This window comes from Lithobates pipiens, unplaced genomic scaffold (genome assembly GCF_037356315.1).
Source record: "Lithobates pipiens isolate NorthernLeopardFrog02 unplaced genomic scaffold, aLitPip1_a1.2 Scaffold_18, whole genome shotgun sequence".
Lineage (NCBI taxonomy): Eukaryota > Metazoa > Chordata > Amphibia > Anura > Ranidae > Lithobates > Lithobates pipiens.
The window spans coordinates 237,942,947-237,965,237 of NW_027507758.1; the positions used below are offsets into that span (position 1 = coordinate 237,942,947).

The 22,291-nt window shown below is 44.5% G+C and overlaps 1 protein-coding gene across 1 annotated transcript; it reads left to right on the forward strand.

The window, feature by feature from the left end:
• Positions 1 to 113: 113 nt before the first annotated feature.
• LOC143986698 (selenocysteine insertion sequence-binding protein 2-like) lies at positions 114 to 21,674 on the forward strand. Its single transcript, XM_077485105.1, is given in 4 exon segments — positions 114 to 376; positions 1,691 to 1,772; positions 18,270 to 18,329; positions 18,331 to 21,674. Coding segments are annotated over 4 exon segments (3,564 nt in total). The 3' UTR covers positions 21,490 to 21,674.
• Positions 21,675 to 22,291: the final 617 nt, after the last annotated feature.

The following is a 22,291-nucleotide window of genomic DNA, read 5'->3' on the forward strand; positions in this document are numbered from 1 at the left end:
AGAGATACATTTTATCCAAGTTAAGAAGGGGAGTTAAGGAGGGGAGATTGATATCATCAGATGTCCAAACCTCTCACCTCTCCAATGTTTCATTATTTAATCCTCCAGGTGGGATGGTGTCCTCAGTGAGAGTATTTAGAGATGTTGTACTTAAAAACTTGGATAAGGTTCAAGTCAAAAATGTCAAGATGCAGGCCTATCTCGCTAAGGGACTGCAACAATTATGTGACCGCAACAATCTAGTAATTAGACCTGCGGATAAAGGAGGGGGGATCGTTGTGTTGGACAAAAGTGCTTATTTAACAGAGATGAGGAAGATTCTAAATGATCAGGACACTTATGTCTTAAGGGACTCTGAGGGTCCATATAAGAATGAGTTAGAAAAATTGGTTTCTAAAGCTTATGCCCAGGGTATTATTAACAAAAAATAATTTTCTTTTCTTGTTCCGGCTTCTCTAAAGACACCAATTATGTATTATAAGGTCCACAAAGACCCTATTTGCCCCCCAAAATGTCCTATTATCAGCGATATTGATTCTGTGAAGTTTTGGGTAGGCAAATGTATTGATACCTATCTTCAGCCATTGGTTAAAAAAATGCCTTCATATATCAATGATACTAGGGCAGTCATTAAAGTGGTTGTAAACCCATAAAAAAAAAACACCTGCAAGACAAAGGCATAATGAGCTAGTATGCATAGCATATTAGCTCATTATGTAATACTCACCTGAGATTGAAGCCCTTGCTGCGGTGCCCGTACACTGCTCCAGCGGCCGACATCACTTCCGGGGGTTACTTCCGGGTATCGTGGCTCTGGCACTGTGATTGGCCAGAGCGGCGACAACGTCACTCCCACGCGTGCACCCAATAACAGCACACTCACTGAAGCAATGGCACATACATGCCATTGCTTTAGTTTGTGTCAGTGCGCATGTGCCAATGATGTTGGCACATGCAAATAAAGGGGGCAGCTCCTAAATCATGCAGGTTTAGGAGATATCCTGGGTAGCTACAGGTAAGCCTTATTATAGGCTTACCTGTAGCGAAAGGTGGTCTGTAAGGGTTTACAATCACTTTAATCTTATGAAAGACGGTCCTTTTCAAGAAGGATGGTTGTTAGTGATGGTAGACAAATCCCCATGATTTGGGTGTATCTGCAGTGTCACACTATTTGGATAGAGACTCTGTTCTGATTTCCACCCAGGAGTTTATTTTAGATCTTCTTAAGTTTGCGGCATCCCATAATTATTTTTGGTTTGGAGGTGAATTCTTCCTCCAAAATAGGGGTGTTGCAATGGGGGCTAAACATGCTCTGAGTGTGGCCAATTTATTTATGGCCAAATGGGAGGAGGATGTCCTATGCCCAACAGGGAACTAATCTGGAGTTGTGGGCCTGGTACATAGATTAAATCCTACTCCTATGGAAGTGAAATTCTACCTCACTTGTGGAATTTTTGGACACGTTAAACCAGAATAATAGAGGCATTCAGCTTAACTATGAAATGAGTCAGAGATTCATTTTTTTAATCTCACAATTAAGGTGGAGGAGGGTTATTTGATGACATCTACCTTTTTAAAATCTACAGATCGCAATGCATACATTTCAAGGGACAGTTGCCACCATAGGCCGTGGCAGGAAGGGGTCCCCAATGGACAGTACCTTTGTATCAAACAAAATTGTACTTCCCAGGGGGACTTCGACTTCGAATGACAGGCAAAGATTCTCGGAGAAGGATTATGACTCGACCTCTTTGGAGACCACACTCAATCAAGTTAGAAATATTGATAGGGACTCATTATTTATAGATAGAGCAGACCAACCTAGAAGTGGGAGTGGACATTCGACCAATTTTTCCCTAATTACCTCTTTTTCTACACATCTAACCATCAAAAGTATTGTGCATATTGTATTGGCATATCCTACAGAACGACTGAGTTTTAGGCCCGGTTTTGCCATTGATACCTCCAGTTGTATATAGACGTGTCCCACCCTTAAAGGATAAAATAGCACACTATATGTTGGACCCCCCTCAAGATCTCCTCTTTTTTATAACCTTATTGGATATTTTAAATGTGGACGCTGCCAGGTTTGTGGTCTCAACCAGTTTAAACTCAAAATGGCAAAAAAAAAAACAAATAATGGACAAATAATCAGATGCATAAACTTCTCAATAGTTCTATTAACCTTCTTCCTGATCTTTTCAAGTGGCTTAAGACTAGCAAAAGCCTGCCTCCCCCAAAGCACATTGTCCCCGTGTTGATGGGGACCACAACCTTGGCCTATTGTTTGTGGGGGTGCAGGGGGGACTTATCGGAATCTGGAAGCCCCTTTAACAGGGGAGCTCCCAGACCCCCCCATGTGAATGAATATGGGGTACATTCACCAAACAAAAGTGGAAAAAGCAAATAAAAACACAACAGTTTTTGACAATTTTGACACTGGTCGGAAAATGATTTACTAATTTCAATTCTGTGTGAAGAATAGCTGGTTGTTAAGGAGCGGGCAAGAAACCAGCTGCCACATCCGATGACTCATCCAATGAATGTAAATAAAAGAATGCCAGCAATAAAAAATGCATATGAAAACAGTGTAGGGGACACCCCCCGATCCATACCAGACCCCCTAGATGTTTAGGGAAACCCCATGCCAATAAAAAATGGCTTTATGTCCCCCACAAAATCCATAACAGACCCTTTTCTGAGAATGCAGCCTGGCAGGTCAGAGAAGGGTGGGGGAATAAGCTAACGCCCCCCTCCTGAACCATACCAGGCTACATGCACTCAACATGGGGGGATTCTTTGGGACTTTGCCCCCAACGAAAACATCTTGTCCCCATGTTGATGGGGACAATGGCCTCTTCCCCACAGCCTTGGCTCGGTGGTTGTGGGGGTGACTTATTGGAATCTAGAAGCCCCTTTTAACTAGGGAGGCCCCAGATCCCACTTTTGGTACTTTTGGTACATTGTTCAGCTACCCATTCACCCAAAAAATGTAACAAGTAAATAAAAACACAACAGTTTTGACAATGCCTATTAAAAAACAAAACAAAAACCCCCAAAAATAAATATCTCCCAAAGTAGATCCAGTATCAATCACAATGCCCAATGCTATTGCCGACCTGATAAAAACAAAACAAAGCTCTGTACCCGATGAAGGCTATCGCCTTCTGACAGTTCTTAAATAACTAAGCAGTGGGACCACCAGATGATGTAATCAGGTGACCCTGTCCCCTGGTGACATCATGAACCAGGGAATGCTGGTTTGATAACGTAACAAGAGGGCGGGGTCATCTGGGGGCCCCACCTCTTAGTTATTTCAAAACTGTCAAATGATGGAGCTGTCAAGTGCAGAGGTTTACATTGTACCCCTACTCATTCACCATAAAAGTGTAAAAAGTAAATTTTATGATGATTGCTTTTATTTAAAAAAAAGACAGCAGAAACCTTCCTCAGGTGCAGAGCTTCTTTTTTTTTTTCTTCAGGCCAGTGGTAGCAGTGGGTATCATGATTGACTCTGGATCTACTTTGGGGGACATTTATTTTTTGCTTTTTTTGTTTTTTTTAATAAAGGAATTGTCAAAAACTGTTGTGTTTTTTATTAACTTTTTACACATTTTTGGTGAATGAGTAGTGGCACTATCTACCCCATACTCATTTACATAAGGGAGGGCTGAGATCTGGAGGCCCTCTTTTTTAAGGGTGCTTCCACATTCCGATAAGTCACCCCCTGCACCCCCACAACCCTGGCCCAGTGGTTTTGGGGGAGCAGAGCCCCTCTCCCCCAAAGCACCCCCTATGTTGAGGGCATGTGGTCTGGTATGGTTAAGGAAGGGGGGGTCTGGTATGGATTTTGGGGGGCTACTTTTTTTTTTCAATTTTGGCATGGGGTGGGGACCCCACACTGTTTTTGATTCTGCATTTTTTGGTGCTGGCATTCTTTTGTTTATATTTTATCTGTCAGCGGCCTGCTCCTTAACAACCAGCTATTCTTCACACAGAATTTGAAGCAGGAGATAATTTTTCGACCGATCTGAATTCAAATTGTTCTGAAAATATGGAATTCATTACAAAAGTAATAAAAGAAAATAAACAAAACAAATTACGAAAGGAATCAACTAAATGAAATTAGTAACACAATGAATCTATCCGTAACGAAACAAATTTTTTCTGATCTACACATGTTTAAACAGGGCTTCCATCTTCACCTGATCTTCCTTCCAGGTTTGTGGGCTTTGGCTGTTTGACTGGCTGAGCTGTGATGGTGTCACGCTGTCCATTGAGAGCTCAGTGCGCATATGTTGGGGACGTCACCAGCTGCTAGTACAATAACTATCTCCTAAACAATGCATGTTTAGGAGATATTTACTGTACCTACAGGTGAACCTTATTTTAGGCCTACCTGTAGGTATAAGTAAACAACAGGGACTTTACTACCACTTTAACCACTTCAGCCCCGGAAGGATTTACCCCCTTCCTGGCCGGGCCATTTTTTGTGATACGGCACTGCATCGCTTTAACTGACAATTGTGTGGTCGTGCAACCCTGTATCCAAACAAAATTGACTGTTTTCCCCACAAATAGATCTTTCTTTTGGTGGTATTTGATCAACTCTGCATTTTAGATTTTTGCACTATAAACAAAAATGAGCGACAATTTTGAAAAAAAAACACAATATATTTTACTTTTTGCTATAATAAATATCCCAAAATTTAAAAAATAAATACAATTTTTTTTTTCTCAATTTAGGCTGATATGTAATCTTCTACATATTTTTGGTAAAAAAAATAAAAATCGCAATAAGCGTATATTGATTGGTTTGCGCAAAAGTTATAGCGTCTACAAGATAGGGGATAGATTTACAGCACTATTTAATTTTTTTTTACTAGTAATGGTGGCGATCTCTGATTTTTATCAGGACTGCAACATTGTGGCGGACAGATCGGACATTTTTGACACTTTTTTGGGGCCACTGACATTTATACAGCGATCAGAGCTAAAAATAGCCACTGATTACTGTATAAATGTCAGTGGCAGGGAAGGGGTTAACACTAGGGGACGATCAAGGGGTTAACTGTGTTCCCTCAGTGTGTTCTAACTGTGGGGAGGATGGGACTGCCTGGGGAGGAGACTGATCGGTGTTCCTATATACTAGGAACACACAATCTGTCTCCTCTCCCCTGTTAGAATGTGGATTTGTGTGTTTACACACACAGATCCTTGTTCTCACTCTGTACCGAGTCACGCATGCCCCCTATACCCCTTAAAGTGGCCACCATACAGCTACGACGTTGCGTGATGGGGGGCCATTCTTCTGACGGTGGGTGGTCGGCAAGTGGTTAAATAAATCAAAATCAGTGTCAAAAATAAAGTTGTCCTGAAAAAAACAACTTACTGTTATATTCCTCAAGAAACTGAGACCTAACCAGTAAATCCTCCTTAAAGCGGAGGTCCACCCTAAAATGGACCTTCCGCTCATCGGAACCCTCCCCCCCTCCGGTGCCACAATCGCCACCTTTCAGGGGGGAGGAGGGTGCAGTTACCTGGATAATCCAGGTAACTGCACCCACTTCCGGGATAGCTCTCTGTGGAAAGGGGCGTAACTTACGCCCCTTTCCGCAAGTGCCCGCCCCTTCCCGCAAGTGCCCCGCTGCCTGCTGGGAAACACGCAGATCCCAGAGGCAGCGGGGACCGTCCTCATTGCGCAGCGCGGCTCGCGCATGCGCAGTAGGGAACCGGGAAATGAAGCCGAAAGGCTCCATTTCCTGATTCCCATACCCAAGATGGCGGCGGCAGCACTCGAGTGTCGATCTAGAGATCGGCTTCGGGTGCCGACATCGCGGGCGCGCTGGACAGGTAAGTGTCACTATTTTAAAAGTCAGCAGCTGCAGTATTTGTAGCTGCTGGCTTTTAAAAAAAAAAAAAAACGCGGAGTCCCGGTGGACTCCCGCTTTAAGTTCATAAGTTATTCTATTATGATAGAAAGGGATTTACATTTTGCAGTAGCCAAATAAAGTCTCCTAGGGAAAAATCCTGGCAACAGGCATAATTCTGGAAACGAATGCTAACAAACCCAATAGTGATTAAATCTCCTTAAGCAATACTATTTTCATCTCACAAAACAATATATTTGGTCTTTTTTTTTCAACTGGGAGTTTGAATTCCATTAATATTGTATCTATATGAATACCCAGGAATCACAAGGGGAACCCCAAAATGAGTAGTGATAATATATAGAATCATTTTAATAAATAAATACAGTAAGGAGAATTAGGTGGGCCAATGAATAAGAAATCATCTAAATAATAGAGTGTGCTATCTAAGCCAGATTTAAAACAAATGACCCATTGTATTATTTGCAAAAAAAACTCTCAAAATATGAACAAGATAAAGAGCATCCAATTGGGAGACGTATAACAGAAAAATAATAACTATTGAAGAAAATGGGAATTTAATGCTTCAGGTGCTATGGGTAATTGCCTAAATGCTTTAGCTTATAAAGCTTCCAGACCAAAACCCTGGATTTTTTGCATGGCTTCTTCAAAAGTAGAATATGAAATGGAAGCCATAGATTGGTCAATGTCATCATTAAGCAAGAGGTGTCGAATGAACCTAAGTAAATTAGGTTCCTTTTTTAGGAATGACACCCAATGGGGATATTCCAAAATTTTTAAATGGATGAAAGTCAAAATGGCCCGCTATGCGGCCTTCAGAAACTTGTTAACTTATCCCTAACAATATCATGAAAATGGTCCACTGATTTACAATGTTTTGCTATATTACATTCTACACTAGAAAATGAAAGTAACTTAAATCCATTAGTAAAATCTTCATTTAGAACCTGTGGTTTCTCATTGTTTGAATACAGAACCAACCAAGGGCTCATATTTTCCAGCCTCACTGGTGTGTGAGCTTTTGGAATAATTTTCGCGTTGCTTTTATCCTCTTTTTTTAGTTGAACACAGATTGGCTTGCACTCATCTATTCTTTCTTTTTCTTTTCTTTTACCCATCCTTCTTGCTTTTATCTAGTTTGGTATATAAGAATCATAGATCTATTTATACCGTTTATATAATTTTTAAAGTTTCAGAATCAATATCATTTTAAAGTAATCATATTACAGAACCAGGTGACCATTTTACTGCAGTTCATTTGTAGACCTTTAGCAGGCAATTTATTAAAGTCCATTAGTATGGTACAGACTTCAAGCATATTACACTCAAAAACATATAGCCATGCTCCTCAAGTTGTGCCCCCCCCCCCCCCCATGTGGATTACATGCTCTTATCCTTGTACTGCACTTAGTTGGTGCCTTCTGCTGTTTCCTTGGTCATTCATTTACCTATTCACAAGATGTGCAGAACATTTTAAGTGGCAGTGTACATAACATTATAATAGCCGAACCAAAACACTAAAGTGACTGAAAATGAAAGAAAAGAGGGTGCTGGGGAACAGCCGCAAATCCATGCAAGAAAGTTCAAATAAACTATGCCCCTTTTATATTCCATCTGTATAGGAATAGATTGCTAATCTTGGCAATTCATTTCTAGTGATTTTATTTTAGTGATTGAGCTCTTAAAAATTCCGCTTGTGCTCCTGCTCATATATATAATTTTTTTTAGCATTTCTTTTAGATTTGCATACATGTATCAGGAAACATCACTAGTAGTACAATTACTAACTAGTCAACTTGACCTGTTCAGTAATGTTGAAGACATTTTGTAGCTAACCAATCCACTATAGCAGTGATGGTGAACCTTGGCACCCCAAATGTTTTGGAACCCCAAATGTTTTGGAACTACATTTCCTATGATGCTCAACTACACTGCAGAGTGCATGAGCATCACGGGAAATGTAGTTTCAAAACATCTGGGGTTCCAAAGTTTGCTATCACTGCACTATAGGGACTGAAAAGGGGGTTTGGTAAGCTACAAAACATCTTCAAAATTACAGAATCAGCTGAATGTGACTACTACTAAACATACCATGACCTGGGTAAATGAGTACCTGCACAGCCATCACCTGAAATCTAACTAACTGTAGTTTGTTATGCAATGAAAAAAAAGCACACACATATTTTTCAGATTGTTGTAAGATTTCTGTTACCATAGTAAAATGAGGTAACGTGTCTTTTTTGAAAGGAAGAGGATGTCCAAGGGAGGCCAAATCTTTTATCTTTTGATATTTTAGTCTTTGACCTTCTCCTTAGAAATAATTTCTACTTTCTTGTTAAAATGTATTGCAGTATGCTTTTTTATTGCGCTATCTCTACTTTCTTTGAATGAGCTATGTGGAGAAGGTCCCATTATTATAATTCACATCAGTGCCTTTGCGTTACTTATTTATACAAACTCATGCATGTGGTAGTTTCATGCTGTACTGATTGTTTATTTTTAATACTTGGCAAATGCGGCAAAATAACAGCAATTCTTGGAAATATGGTGGTTCTTTTATATGGAAATATCAGCACAAGTTAGCATTTTAAATGCTTCAAATGTTAGTGTTAGGTGACCTCCACTTTTTATGTAGACTACTCACCCAGCTGACCTATTAACCACTATTTGCTCTATTTAAGCTTCACAATAAAGTTTTAGACTAAGAACTCTATTCATATTGTCACTCATTTGCTATCAAAGTCAAAGAAAAGTAGAAGGGATCTATATACAGTATTGTTAATGGTGAAGTACAGCAATATTTAGTACCCATTGATGACTGCCAGATATTATCAGTGGACACTGAGGATGATAGTATGTTTAGAAGAAACAGAAAGCAGCTTAACAATACATATGCAGTACTGTTTTCAGGTTGAGTAGAGGAAGGAAGGAAGGCAATTCTGAAGATATACCAAAGGAAGTAAATTCTGAGGATATACCAATTGCACAAGTGGGCCCTGATCAGTGTATAACATTTTATGTTGTTGCTAATTGGTTGGGGTGGGTGGAATCCAACAAAACTAAGCCAACTTACAGTGCCTTGAAAAAGTATTCATACCCCTTGAAATTCTCCACATTTTGTCATGTTACAACCAAAAACGTAAATGTATTTTATTGGGTTTTTATGTGATAGGCCAACACAAAGTGTCATATAATTGTGAAGTGTGAAATATGTGAAATATATATATGTGAAAAGTGTGGCATGCATTTGTATTCAGCCTGTAATAAAAAAAATTCTCGACCGCATCAATTCCAGTGAGCGTATGTCACTACCCAGCTGTTCCCTCGGCTTCATCTCGCATGTGCCAATAGTTTTTTAGGGTCCAGGAAAATGATAGACCCGAACAGCCTGCCGTGCCAGCTGATGCACTGCATCCTGCCCCGCCACTAACACGCCCCTAGTCTGTTCTAGTATCCCATACTTAAGGAAAGTGGGAAGGGGAGATAGAGCAGTGCTTGGAGGGGGGCGGGCCCCATGCATAGAACTGTGTCTATGTATGGGAGGTCGAGGAAAAACATAGAGCTGTGCCTGTGATCTGTGTCAAGCCTTTCCATAGAAGACATTCCTCATCAATATGAGCATCCACACTGCACGATGTACATAATGTGAAGGGCTGGACAATCTCTTCAGGAACGAAAACAGAAGGCTGACACATGGAGCCTCCGCTTACACAAATCTGTTTGTGCACTGCCCTGCAAAATACATATATGGGAGGTCGAGGAAAATTATAGAGCAGTGTCTGTGATCTCTGCCAAGTGCTGGGGGCTGGATTGCCTCTGCTGCTTTTCCTCCAATCTGGGGCCAAAGAAGCTGAGTGTAAGTTTCCCTGTAGCCTTCACACTGGACACTTGTACACCATCATCATGGCATCCCAGGACGGTAGGTACCAGGTCCCCCGAGGGCAGAGCGCATGTGTGACCCACTTTGGGGTCACTGGCAGCTTATGGAGTGGGAGAGGACCCCTGGGTGGCCGGGGGAGAAGGAGAGAGCCTCTGGGTGGCTTGGGGAAAAGGAGAGAGCCCCTGGGTGGCTTGGGGAAAAGGAGAGAACCCCTGGGTGGCTGGGGGAAAAGGAGAGAGCCCCTTGTTGGCCGAGGGAGGAGGATAGGACCAGTGGGTGGCTGGGGAAGAAGGAGAGGACCCTTAGGTGGTTGGGGAGAAGGAGAAGACCCCTGGGTGGCTTTGGAAGAAGGAAAGGGCCCCTGGGTGGACATTTGGAGGGGGCGAGGGCCCCTGGTTGGCCATTTAGTGAAGAAGAGGGCCCCTGGGTGGATGTTTGGAAGAGGAGAGGGCACCTGGGTGTTTAGAGTAAGAGAGGGCCCCCAAGGCGAATGGGGAGGAGGAAAGGGTCCCCATGGTGGTTGGCAGAGAAGGAATAGGCTCCTGGCTGTTTGGTGGAGAAGGAGATGGCCCCAGGGTCGGCAGAGAGGAGGAGAGGGTGCCTCAGGTGGTTGTTGGAGGCAATTGCCCCCCAGGCCGCTCTGATACCCATAAAAGAGGCCACACTTCTGTACCTGCTCAGCCTCTGCTTGATAGAGACCCGGCCCCTCTAGTGATGCCAGAGCCAGTTGCCAGGGAAGAGAGTGGAGCTGAGCCAGTCCTGTATATCTGACATAAGAACCGAACATGGTGGAGCTGGAGCTCTTTGTCCTACACAATGACAGCACCCGAGGGCTCTAACATTGTACAGTATATGAACTCTCTGTACATATTGGTCGTTTCCCGAAGGCCCTGGTATGGATTTTAGGGGAACCCCCACGCAATTTTTTAAATACATTTTGGTTCAGGCTTCTCCTTAATATTCATACCAGACCCAAAGGGCCTGGTAATCGACTGGGAGGGGGGGGGGGATCCCATGCTCTTTCAATGAGTTTTATCTATATTGCCAAGACCCGACAATTCATTACAGCCACAATCAGTTTTAAATGACAATTTTTCCTTTAGAAATGTCATTTTGCTGTGGTACTGTTCTAAACATGGAAAAAATGTGCCAATTTACATGAATACTATAGAAACCCCCCCCCCCCCCAGGCATGAAATTTAAAGGAATATTTAATTTGTATTGTTTGACTTTAAGCATTAAAAAAATCACTGCTCCCAAAAAAACACCAGTTTAAAAAAAAAATGTTTGGATTGATGCATGTTCCCTGGGGCAGGACCCAGGTCCTCAAACACTTTTTATGGCTATTACTTGCATATAAGCCTTTAAATTAGCACTTTTGATTATTCATGTTTATGTCCCATAGACTTTAACTGAGTTTGTGTGTTCTGCCAAATTTTTTGATTGTTCGCAAGTTCTGCTGTGTACCGAAACGGAATTGTGTTCTGCTCATCCCTACTCTCCAGTATTCCCCTTTATGTCAGAGTTCCCTTGCACTATAAGGGGGGAATCCTTCAGACTCTTATGTAAAGGGGAATGCCAGGACCTCTGATGTGGGGGGGACTCTGCCACCATCCGTAGAGTGAATACGCTAAGGTAAGGGGGGTTACTAATATAAGGGGAAACCTTTATATCACTCCCCCCTTACATCAATGACCCCCCCCCCCCTTAGACCTGATGGGTTTTACTTCCTTTTTGTTCCCCTGCAAAGTAAAAGCATAATGTGCTATAGTGCATTGCATTCTAACACAGTATGTGACACTTACTTGCAAACGAAGCCCACGCTGTCCCCTCTGCAGGCCGCATCCATCTTTGCCCCTCTTCCTTCCAGGGCCATGGACTCCGGCGCAGTCCCCCACAGGCTAGGGTACCAAAAGTCCCAGCATAGTGGGCAATCATTCCTCACAGTGGGGGGGGGGGCAAACACAGGGGTCCTCAACTTCTTCACCAGCCACCCAGGGCCCTCTCCTTCTCCACTGGCCACCCAGGGGCCCTCTCCTTCTCCCTAATCCACCAGTGACCCCAAAGTGGGTCACACATGCGATCTGCCCTTGGCGGACCCAGTACCCACCGTCCTGGGATGCCATGCTGATGGGGTACAAGTTTCCAGTGTGAGGGCTACAGGGAAACTCTCACTCACAGCTTCTTCGGCCCCTGATTGGAGGAAAAGCAGTGGAGGCAATCCAGCCCCCAACACTTAACAGAGATCACAGACACTGTTCTATAATTTTCTTTGACCTCCTATACAGTGGTGTGAAAAAGTGTTTGCCCCCTTCCTCATTTCCTGTTCCTTTGCATGTTTGTCACACTTAAGTGTTTCGGAACATCAAACCAATTTAAACAATAGTCAAGGACAACACAAGTAAACACAAAATGCAATTTGTAAATGAAGGTGTTTATTATTAAAGGTGAAAAAAAATCCAAACCATCATGGCCCTGTGTGAAAAAGTGATTGCCCCCTAAACCTAATAACTGGTTGGGCCACCCTTAGCAGCAACAACTGCAACCAAGCGTTTGCGATAACGTGCAATGAGGCTTTTACAGCGTCCTGGAGGAATTTTGGCCCACTCATATTTGCAGAATTGTCCTAATTCAGTTACATTAGAGGGTTTTCGAGCATGAACGGCCTTTTTAAGGTCATACCACAACATCTCAATAGGATTCAGGTCAGGACTTTGGCTAGGCCACTCCAAAGTCTTCATTTTGTTTTTCTTCAGCCATTCGGTGGTGGACTTGCTGGTGTGTTTAGGATCATTGTCCTGCTGCAGAACCCAAGTTCGTTTCAGCTTGAGTACACGAACAGATGGTCGGACATTCTCCTTCAGGATCTCTTGGTAGACAGCAGAATTCATAGTTCCTTTTATCACGGCAAGTCTTCCAGGTCCTGAAGCAGCAAAACAGCCCCAGACCATCACACTACCACCACCATATTTTACTGTTGGTATAATGTTCTTTTTATGAAATGCAGTGTTCCTTCTACGCCAGATATACTTGGACACACACCTTCCAAAGAGTTCCACTTTTGTCTCATCGGTCCACAGAATGTTGTCCCAAAAGTCTTGGGGATCATCAAGATGTGTTGTGGAGAAATTGAGACGAGCTTTGATGTTCTTTTTGCTCAGCAGTGGTTTTCTCCTTGGAACTCTGCCATGCAGGCCATTTTTGCCCAGTCTTTTCCTGATGGTGGAGGCATGAACGCTGACCTTAACTGAGGCAAGTGAGGCCTGCAGTTCCTTGGACGTTGTTGTGGGGTCTTTTGTGACCTCTTGGATGAGTCGTCGCTGCGCTCTTGGGGTAATTTTGGGCGGCCGGCCACTCCTGGGAAGGTTCACCACTGTTCCATGTCTTCGCCATTTGTGGATAATGGCTCTCACTGTGGTTCGCTGGATTCCCAAAGCTTTGGAAATGGCTTTATAACCCTTTCCAGACTGATAGATCTCAATTACTTTCTTTCTCAATTGTTCCTGAATTTCTTTGGGTCTCGGCATGATGTGTAGCTTTTAAGGATCTTCTGGTGGACCTTACTGTGTCAAGCAGCTCCTATTTAAGTGATGCCTTGATTGTGAACAGGTGTGGCAATAATCAGGCCTGGGTGTGGCTAGAGAAATTGAACTCAGGTGTGGACAACCACAGTTATAGTATGTTTTAACAAGGGGGGGCAATCACTTTTTCACACAGGGCCATGATGGTTTGGATTTTTTTTCACCTTTAATAATAAACACCTTCATTTACAAATTGCATTTTGTGTTTACTTGTGTTGTCCTTGACTATTGTTTAAATTGGTTTGATGTTCCGAAACACTTAAGTGTGACAAACATGCAAAGGAACAGGAAATGAGGAAGGGGGCAAACACTTTTTCACACCACTTTATATGTATTTTGCAGAGCTGTACACAGACGGATTTGTGTGAGCAGAGACTCCATGTGTCAGACTGCTGTTTTCGTTCCTGAACAGATTGCACAGCCCTTCCCATTATGTACATCATGCAGTGTGGATGCTCATATTGATGAGGAATTTCTTCTATGCAAAGGCTTTACACAGATCACAGGCACAGCGCTATGTTTTTCTTCGACCTCCCATACATACATAGACACAGTGCTATGCACGGTGCCCATCCCCCTCTCCAAGCATCTCTCTATCTCCCCCTCCCACTTTCAGTACTGGTTAGAACAGACTAGGGGCATGTTAGGGGCGAGGGTGGGGCTGGGCACAGTGCATCAGCTGGCACGCCGCTCAGGTCTATAATTTTCCTGGACCCCAAAAAATAGTCGGTGCATGAGCGGTGAAGCCGAGCGAACAGCTGGGTGGTGACCTACGCTCACCAGAAGTGATGAAGTCGAGGATTCTTTTAGAACACAGTCCCCCAAGTCAATACTTTGTATTACCACCTTTTGCTGCAATTACAGCTCCAAATCTTTTTGGGTATGTCTCTACCAGGTTTGCACATCCAGTGAGTGACCGTTTTGCCCATTCTTCTTTGCAAAATAGTTTAAGCTCTGACAGATTGGATGGAGAATATATGTGGACAGCAAGTTTCAAGTCTTGCCACAGATTCTCAATTTGATTTAAGTCTGGACTTTGACTGAGCAATTCTAACACATGAATATGCTTTGATCTAAACCATTCCATTGTAGCTCTGGCAGTATGTTTTGGGTTGTTGCCCTGTTGTAAGGTGGACCCCTTTCCCAAATCTCAAGTCTTTTGCAGACTTTAACAGGTTTTCTTCTAAGATTGCCCTGTATTTGGCTCCATCCATCATCCCATCAACTCTGACTAGCTTCCCTGTCCCTGCTGAAGAAAAGCATCCCTACAACATGATGCTGACACCACCATGTTTCAAAGTGTGGATGTGTGTTCAGGGTGATGTTTAATGTTAGTTTTCCACCACACAGCGTTTTGCTTTTAGGCCAAAAAGTTACATTTTGGTCTCATTTGACCAGAGCACCTTCTTCCACGTTTTCTGTGTTCAACACATGGCTTCTCGCAAACTGAAAACGGGATTTCTTAAGAGTTTCTTTCAACAATGGCTTACTTCTTGGCACTCTTCCATAAAGACCAGACTTGTGGAGTGCACAAATAAAAGTTGTTCTGTGGACAGATTCTCCCACCTGAGCTGTGGATCTCTGCAGTTCCTTCAGAGTTACCACGGGCCTCTTGACTGCTTCTCTGATTAATGCTCTTGCCCGGCCTGTCAGTTTAGATGGACGTCCATGTCTTGGTAGGTTTGCATTTGTGCCATACTCTCCATCTTTGGATGATAAATTGAACAGTGCTTTGTGAGCTCTTCAAAATTTTGGATTTTTTTAATAACCTAACCATGCTTTAACTAGATTCTGACCGCCGGCTGTCAAATGACGGCCAGGCGGTGCACCTATTGTGGCGGAAGGCCGTCACATGACGGCCTCCAGTTTAAACAGGGAATGCGCGCGATCGTGCGTGCGCATCCCTGTTTCTTCGGTGGCGGCGTGTCACGGAGACACCGCTCGCCACCGCTCGCCACCGAAGGGGGTGAACAGCCATTGGTTATGGCTGCTTACCACATGATCGGCCATGATGAAGTCACGGCCGATCACAGATGGTCACACCCCGACTGTGCACAGCACATGCGCGCGATCGTGCGCGTGCTGCGCGTGCACGTCGGTGGCGGCGTGTTTCCTGGAAACACTGCTTGTCACCGACGCTGGTAAACAGCCATTGGCTGGCTGTTTACCCACATGATCGGCTGTGATCCTTTCACAGCCGATCACTAAAATGTAAACAAACCGTGGTAACGATATGTTACCGGGTTCTCCTCCTCACACACCGATCGTGTGTGAGGAGGAGATTGTCACCACCCCTCATAGTACCTGTCAATCACAGTCCATCAGAGTATTTGAGTACCTGTCACAGCCCATCAGAGTACCCGAGTACCTGTCACAGCCCATCAGAGTACCCGAGTACCTGTCACAGCCCATCAGAGTGCCCGAGTACCTGTCACAGCCCATCAGAGTACCCGAGTACCTGTCACAGTTCATCTGAGTACCCGAGTACCTGTCCCAGCCCATCAGAGTACCCGAGTACCTGTCCCAGCCCATCAGAGTACCCGAGTACCTGTCACGGCACATCAGAGTACCCGAATACCTGTCACAGCACATCAGAGTACCCGAGTACCTGTCACGGCCCATCAGAGTACCCGAGTACCTCTCACGGCCCATCAGAGTACCCGAGTACCTGTCACGGCCCATCAGAGTACCCGAGTACCTGTCACGGTCCATCAGGGTACCCGAGTACCTGTCACAGTCCATTAGAGTACCGAGTACCTGTCACGGTCCATCAGGGTACCCGAGTATCGGTCACGGTCCATCAGAGTACCCGAGTACCTGTCACAGCCCATCAAAGTACCCGAGTACCTGTCACGGTTCATCCGAGTACCCAAGTAGCTGTCACAGCCAATCAAAGTATCCGAGTACCTGTCACGGTTCATCCGAGTACCCGAGTACCTGTCACAGCCCATCTGAGTACCCGAGTACCTGTCACAGTTCATCTGAGTACCCGAGTACCTGTCCCAGCCCATCAGAGTACCCGAGTACCTGTCCCAGCCCATCAGAGTACCCGAGTACCTGTCACGGCACATCAGAGTACCCGAATACCTGTCACAGCACATCAGAGTACCCGAGTACCTGTCACGGCCCATCAGAGTACCCGAGTACTTCTCACGGCCCATCAGAGTACCCGAGTACCTGTCACGGCCCATCAGAGTACCCGAGTACCTGTCACGGTCCATCAGGGTACCCGAGTACCTGTCACAGTCCATTAGAGTACCGAGTACCTGTCACGGTCCATCAGGGTACCCGAGTATCGGTCACGGTCCATCAGAGTACCCGAGTACCTGTCACAGCCCATCAAAGTACCCGAGTACCTGTCACGGTTCATCCGAGTACCCAAGTAGCTGTCGCAGCCAATCAAAGTATCCGAGTACCTGTCACGGTTCATCCGAGTACCCGAGTACCTGTCACAGCCCATCTGAGTACCCGAGTACTTGTCACAGCCCATCTGAGTACCGAGTACCTGTCCCAGTCCATCTGAGTACCCGAGTACCTGTCCCAGTGCATCTGAGTACCCGAGTACCTGTCACAGTTCATCTGAGTACCCGAGTACCTGTCACAGTTCATCTGAGTACCCGAGTACCTGTCACAGTTCATCTGAGTACCCGAGTACCTGTCACAGTTCATCTGAGTACCTGAGTACCTGTCACAGTTCATCGTATTACCCGAGTACCTGTCACAGTCCATATGAGTACCTGTCACCGCCCTTCAGAGTACCCAAATACCAGTCACCAAGCCATCAGAGTACCTGTCACTAGGCCATCAGAGTACCCGAGTACCTGTCACCAGGCCATCAGAGTACCCGAGTACCTGTCACCAGGCCATCAGAGTACCCGAGTACCTGTCACCAGGCCATCAGAGTACCTGTCTCCAGCCCATCAGAGTACCCGAGTACCTATTTGCAGCCCATGTCTCATAGAATATATGTTGGGGTGTTTGCTTTCCAAAATGGGGTCATTTTGTGGGTAATTTCACTGTCCTGGTGGTTCAGGACCTTCAAAAGTGTGATAGGTAGGAATGAAATGAGATGTGTCATTTATGCTCCTAGAACGCCTGAACGTACTACTTCAATGTTCGGCCTCTCTATGTGGCCAGGCTGTGTAAAAGTCCTACACATGTGGTATCGACAATACTCGGGAGGAGTAGCAGAATGTGTTTTGGGGTGTAATTTTTGCTATATACATGCTATGTGTTAGAAATATCTTATAAATTGACAATTTTGTGTAAAAAAAAAAATGCGTTTTAATTTTTTTCCACATATTCCAAAAACTTCTGGAAAAAAAATTAACCATTCAAAAGACTCATTATGCCTCACAGATTATACGTTGGGGTGTTTGCTTTCCAAAATGGGGCCATTTTATGGGAAATTCCATTGTCCTGGTACTCCAGGGCCTTCAAAAGTGTAATAGGTAGTTGAGAAATGAGATGCGTAATTTTTGCTCGTAGAACGTCTGAAGGTACTACATCAATGTTGGTGCTCTGTATGTGGCCAGGCTGTGTAAAAGTCTCACACATCACTGTGTCCCGGCCCGGCCTCCGTCTCAGCTGACTCGCTGTCATCTCTCCCGGCTCCGCCCAGGCCCGCAGCGCCTTCGTTCTACTATGACGAGTGGTGGGCGGACCGCTCGGGGTGGGGTGAGCTCAGAGGCCGTGCAGAAGGGAGAACAACACGGCCGGTGAGAGGAGCGGACACCGGGGAGGATGGACGGGGCCGCCGCTCCCCTTACCGACTAGAGGACGGGGAAGAGAGCAGGAGGGGAAGCTCCGCACAGCTAGGCCCGGACACCATGGACCTGAACGAGCAGGGCAGTGAAGGTGAACCTTGGCACTCAAGATGTTTTGGAACTACATTACCCATGATGCTCTGCAGTGTAGAATGGAAAACTATCTGCTGAAGTTGAGCCATTCATCCCTCAGAAGAAGGGGACAGAAGCCCTTAGAAATTCCAATGTCTTTATCGGGCGATGGTGGAAGCGTCGGTGGACTTGAACCCACACCTATTCCAAGCTATCTTATAACCTGTTACCCATTTGTTCAAGAGAACCAGTCCAATAGGCAAATTCCATTGTATATTAATGATCTAAGATGGCAACAGTCAAACTCAAACCCTCCTGGGCCTTATCTTGCATATCCTATTGTACCTGCTCAGCCACCTGTATCTACAGAATACATGTACTACCAGCTAATGCCTGCACCTTGTGCTCAAGTCATGGGATTTTACCATCCAATTCCTACTACTTACACCACACCTCTTCAGGCAACCAATGCTGTCAATGCAATTTCTGTCGACTGCAATGACCGGACAAACCAACAAACTCCGATCACTGTTTTATCGAACCAGCGAAGCAGAAATACCTCCAGACCGCCCCTTATCCACAAACCTCCGCAGCAAGGGGTGCTACAGATTAAATGCAAGAGGTCTCCAATGAAGAGTGTGGCGGTACAAAAGGAAACCTGTTCATCAGGCCCAGACAACCGGTCCAAAATTGTCCTCTTAGTGGATGCTTGTCAGCAAACAGATTTTCCAAATGAAATAGCCAACAAATCACTGTCTGAAAGTATGGGCGCCATACAGTGGAAAACAAAAGTGAGACGTCGGCGGTCTTCTCATCCTGCAGCAGAGTCCTCCAGCGAACAAGGTGCAAGTGAAGCCGATATTGACAGTGACAGTGGATACTGCAGCCCAGAGCACTGCCAGGCAGCTGCTATGTGTTCTGGGCATGCAGACTGTACTGCTTCAGCTGTCAGTATTGCAGAACCAGCTGTTTGTACAGCTGGAGGAAGTTGGGCCAGTGTTGCCTCCCAAGCTACTCAGAAGAAGCCTTGAAACGAGAAAAGTCAGGTTTTCTGTAGAGGAGGAAGACAGGCTGAGCTCAGAAATAATGCACAGCTTGGGTATCGTATGAGAGGACAGAGCACGTCATCAGAAAGGAGACAAAATATTCAAAGGAAGCAAGACAGTATAGCTGGGACCACAGTGCAATTAAACAGACCTGACCAGAGTCCTGAGCAGCTGTACTTTGAGGATGAAGATGAATTTCCAGAATTGAACAGCAGCAATGGGAGTTCTAGAAATGAGAGCACACAGCCAAAGATGAACACAAAAGTGTTGGATGGTTTACCTGAAAATTCTCCAATTAACATTGTTTAGACCCCGATCCCTATCACAACATCTGTACCAAAACGAGCCAAGAGTCAGAAGAAGAAAGCACTTGCTGCTGCATTGGCCACTGCCCAGGAGTATTCGGAGATTAGCATGGAGCAAAAAAAACTCCAGGAGGCCCTATCCAAGGCATCTGGAAAGAAGAGCAAGACCCCAGTACAACTAGACCTTGGAGATATGTTGGCAGAACTGGAAAGGCAGCAACAAGCAATGAAGGCTCGTCAGATAACAAACACCAGCCCTTTATCCTACACTGTTGGCAGTGCGGTCCCATTTCACACCAAAGAACATAAAAACAGGAATTTGTTTACAAAGGCCCAGACTTTCATGGGTTCTCCAAATCCTTTGGACTCCACTGCTCCGAGGATCAAAAGAGGAAAAGAGAAAGAAATTCCAAAATTAAAACGTCCAACTGCGCTGAAAAAGATTATTCTAAAAGAAAGAGAAGAAAAGAAAGGGCGTGTACCTGTGGATCAAAGTGTTTTGGGTTCAGATGAACAAAAGGATATCCCTTTAAGCTTTACTGATGATCAGTCAGAAGAGCTGGCATCTCAAGAAGATGCAGGTCTCAGTGCGCCAAGTGACACCTCCCTCTCACCAGCAAGTCAGAACTCCCCCTACTGTATGACCCCTGTATCGCAGGGCTCTCCAGCAAGTTCTGGGATTGGCAGCCCCATGGCTTCCTCAGCCATTACCAAAATCCACAGCAAGAGGTTTAGAGAGTATTGCAATCAGGTACTAAGTAAGGAGATTGATGAATGTGTAACTGTGTTACTACAAGAACTGGTTAGCTTTCAAGAGAGAGTGTACCAAAAAGACCCAGTGAAAGCCAAGTCGAAGAGAAGATTAGTTATGGGTTTACGAGAAGTAACCAAGCACATGAAATTAAACAAGATCAAGTGTGTTATTATTTCCCCAAACTGTGAGAAAATTCAGTCAAAAGGTGGATTGGATGAGGCCCTCTATAATGTCATAGCTATGGCCAGAGAGCAAGAAATTCCCTTTGTTTTTGCTCTACGAAGGAAAGCACTCGGTCGCTGTGTGAACAAATTGGTACCTGTCAGTGTCGTTGGCATTTTCAGCTACTGTGGGGCAGAGAACTTATTTAATAACCTGGTGTCACTGACGGAAGAGGCCAGAAAGGCGTACAAAGATATGGTGTCCTCAATGGAACAGGAACAAGCTGAGGAGGCTCTAAAAAATGTTAAAAAAGTTCCTCACCACATGGGTCATTCTCGTAACCCCTCTGCAGCCAGTGCAATTTCATTCTGCAGCGTCATCTCTGAGCCAATATCAGAAGTCAATGAGAAGGATTACGAAACCAATTGGAGAAGTATGGTAGAAACTTCTGATGGACATGAAGCATCGGAAAATGGAGACTGCTCTGTGAGGACCATGGACTCGGAACAAACCATTAACATTCAATCTGATAGTAAAGCCAGCATACAAAAACAAACACCACTGACCACTCCTGGTGTTATTACCTCAGGCAGTAAGCCTGGCAAGTTGACTCCAGTAGAAAAAGATGAGGTGAAACCCGATGACAACCTGGAATGGGCATCCCAGCAGAGTACTGAAACTGGATCATGGGATGGAAGTGGCAGAGACGTCCTCAGCTCCTCCATGACAAGTACAACGAGCACTCTGGTACCAGAAATGCTGGAGGAAGATGATGATGAGGAAGAAGAGTATCACCAGGAACCTATTTCAGTAAGCAGAATAGAGTCCTGGGTTTCAGAGACCCAAAGGACTATGGAGACGCTTCAGCTTGTGAATAGCCCTAAAGAGGATAATATAGAGCAGAGTGAAGATGACGATGATGATGCAGAGCCCTCTGAACATGTAGACCCAGTTGTTGAATGCAAGGAACGGACAGTGGAAAAGCTTCCCAGGAATGGATCACACCCACCAAGTACTGGGAAGGCTTTATAAAAGAGAGTTCTAATTTTATGTAGAAAAAAAAAATCAGTGAATACAACAAACTCAGGAATTGGTCTTTCTACAGAATTACTGGGAGAATTGCATCCATTCCCATACTTGTTTCATCTCATTGTTTTGCACTGTTTAAATGTCTAATCTATATTTAATTCCATGTAAATAATGTTGTTTGTTATTAATTGTGTTGTTGCTTTTTCTTTACTTCAGCACTAGGGGGCACAGGAAGGAATGTTTTTGTCAGTTTGTGTACTTTAGTGTGCATGTATACACGCACTTAGAGACACAAAACAAGCTGCTCTCTGTTTTCTGCAGTTCATTGTTGGTGTAAATTTAACAGGGATAAAATATGACCACGTGCTTAAGAGAACTACGTTTAAACTGCAAAATAGTTTGTCAAAACTACAAAATAGTTAATATAATTGGGTACATTATGTTCACCAGAATTTTGCTAGGCACCACAAGGGCTAGTGTAGTGAATTGGCTTTTTTTATACACTCCATGTACTAGTAAAAGTGAATACTTGCGCTGAGAAAAAACGGGAATGCAGTTTCTGCATTCGGGTGGCTCAGGATAAAAAATTCTCACCCCACATAGGCCCCCACTTCCCCTTTGTAATTGGAGTAAGCTCCAAGAGGCACCAGAAGGCCATGTTGGTTTGGCAGTGCTCAGAAGTGTTTTTTTCTATATATATATTTTAGGTAAGCTAACTTATCTTATCCTATTCTATCCTATTTATTGTTAAAGCTAAGTGCCACTTTCACATTAGGGTTTCTGCCTCCAGAACAGTAAAATCCCA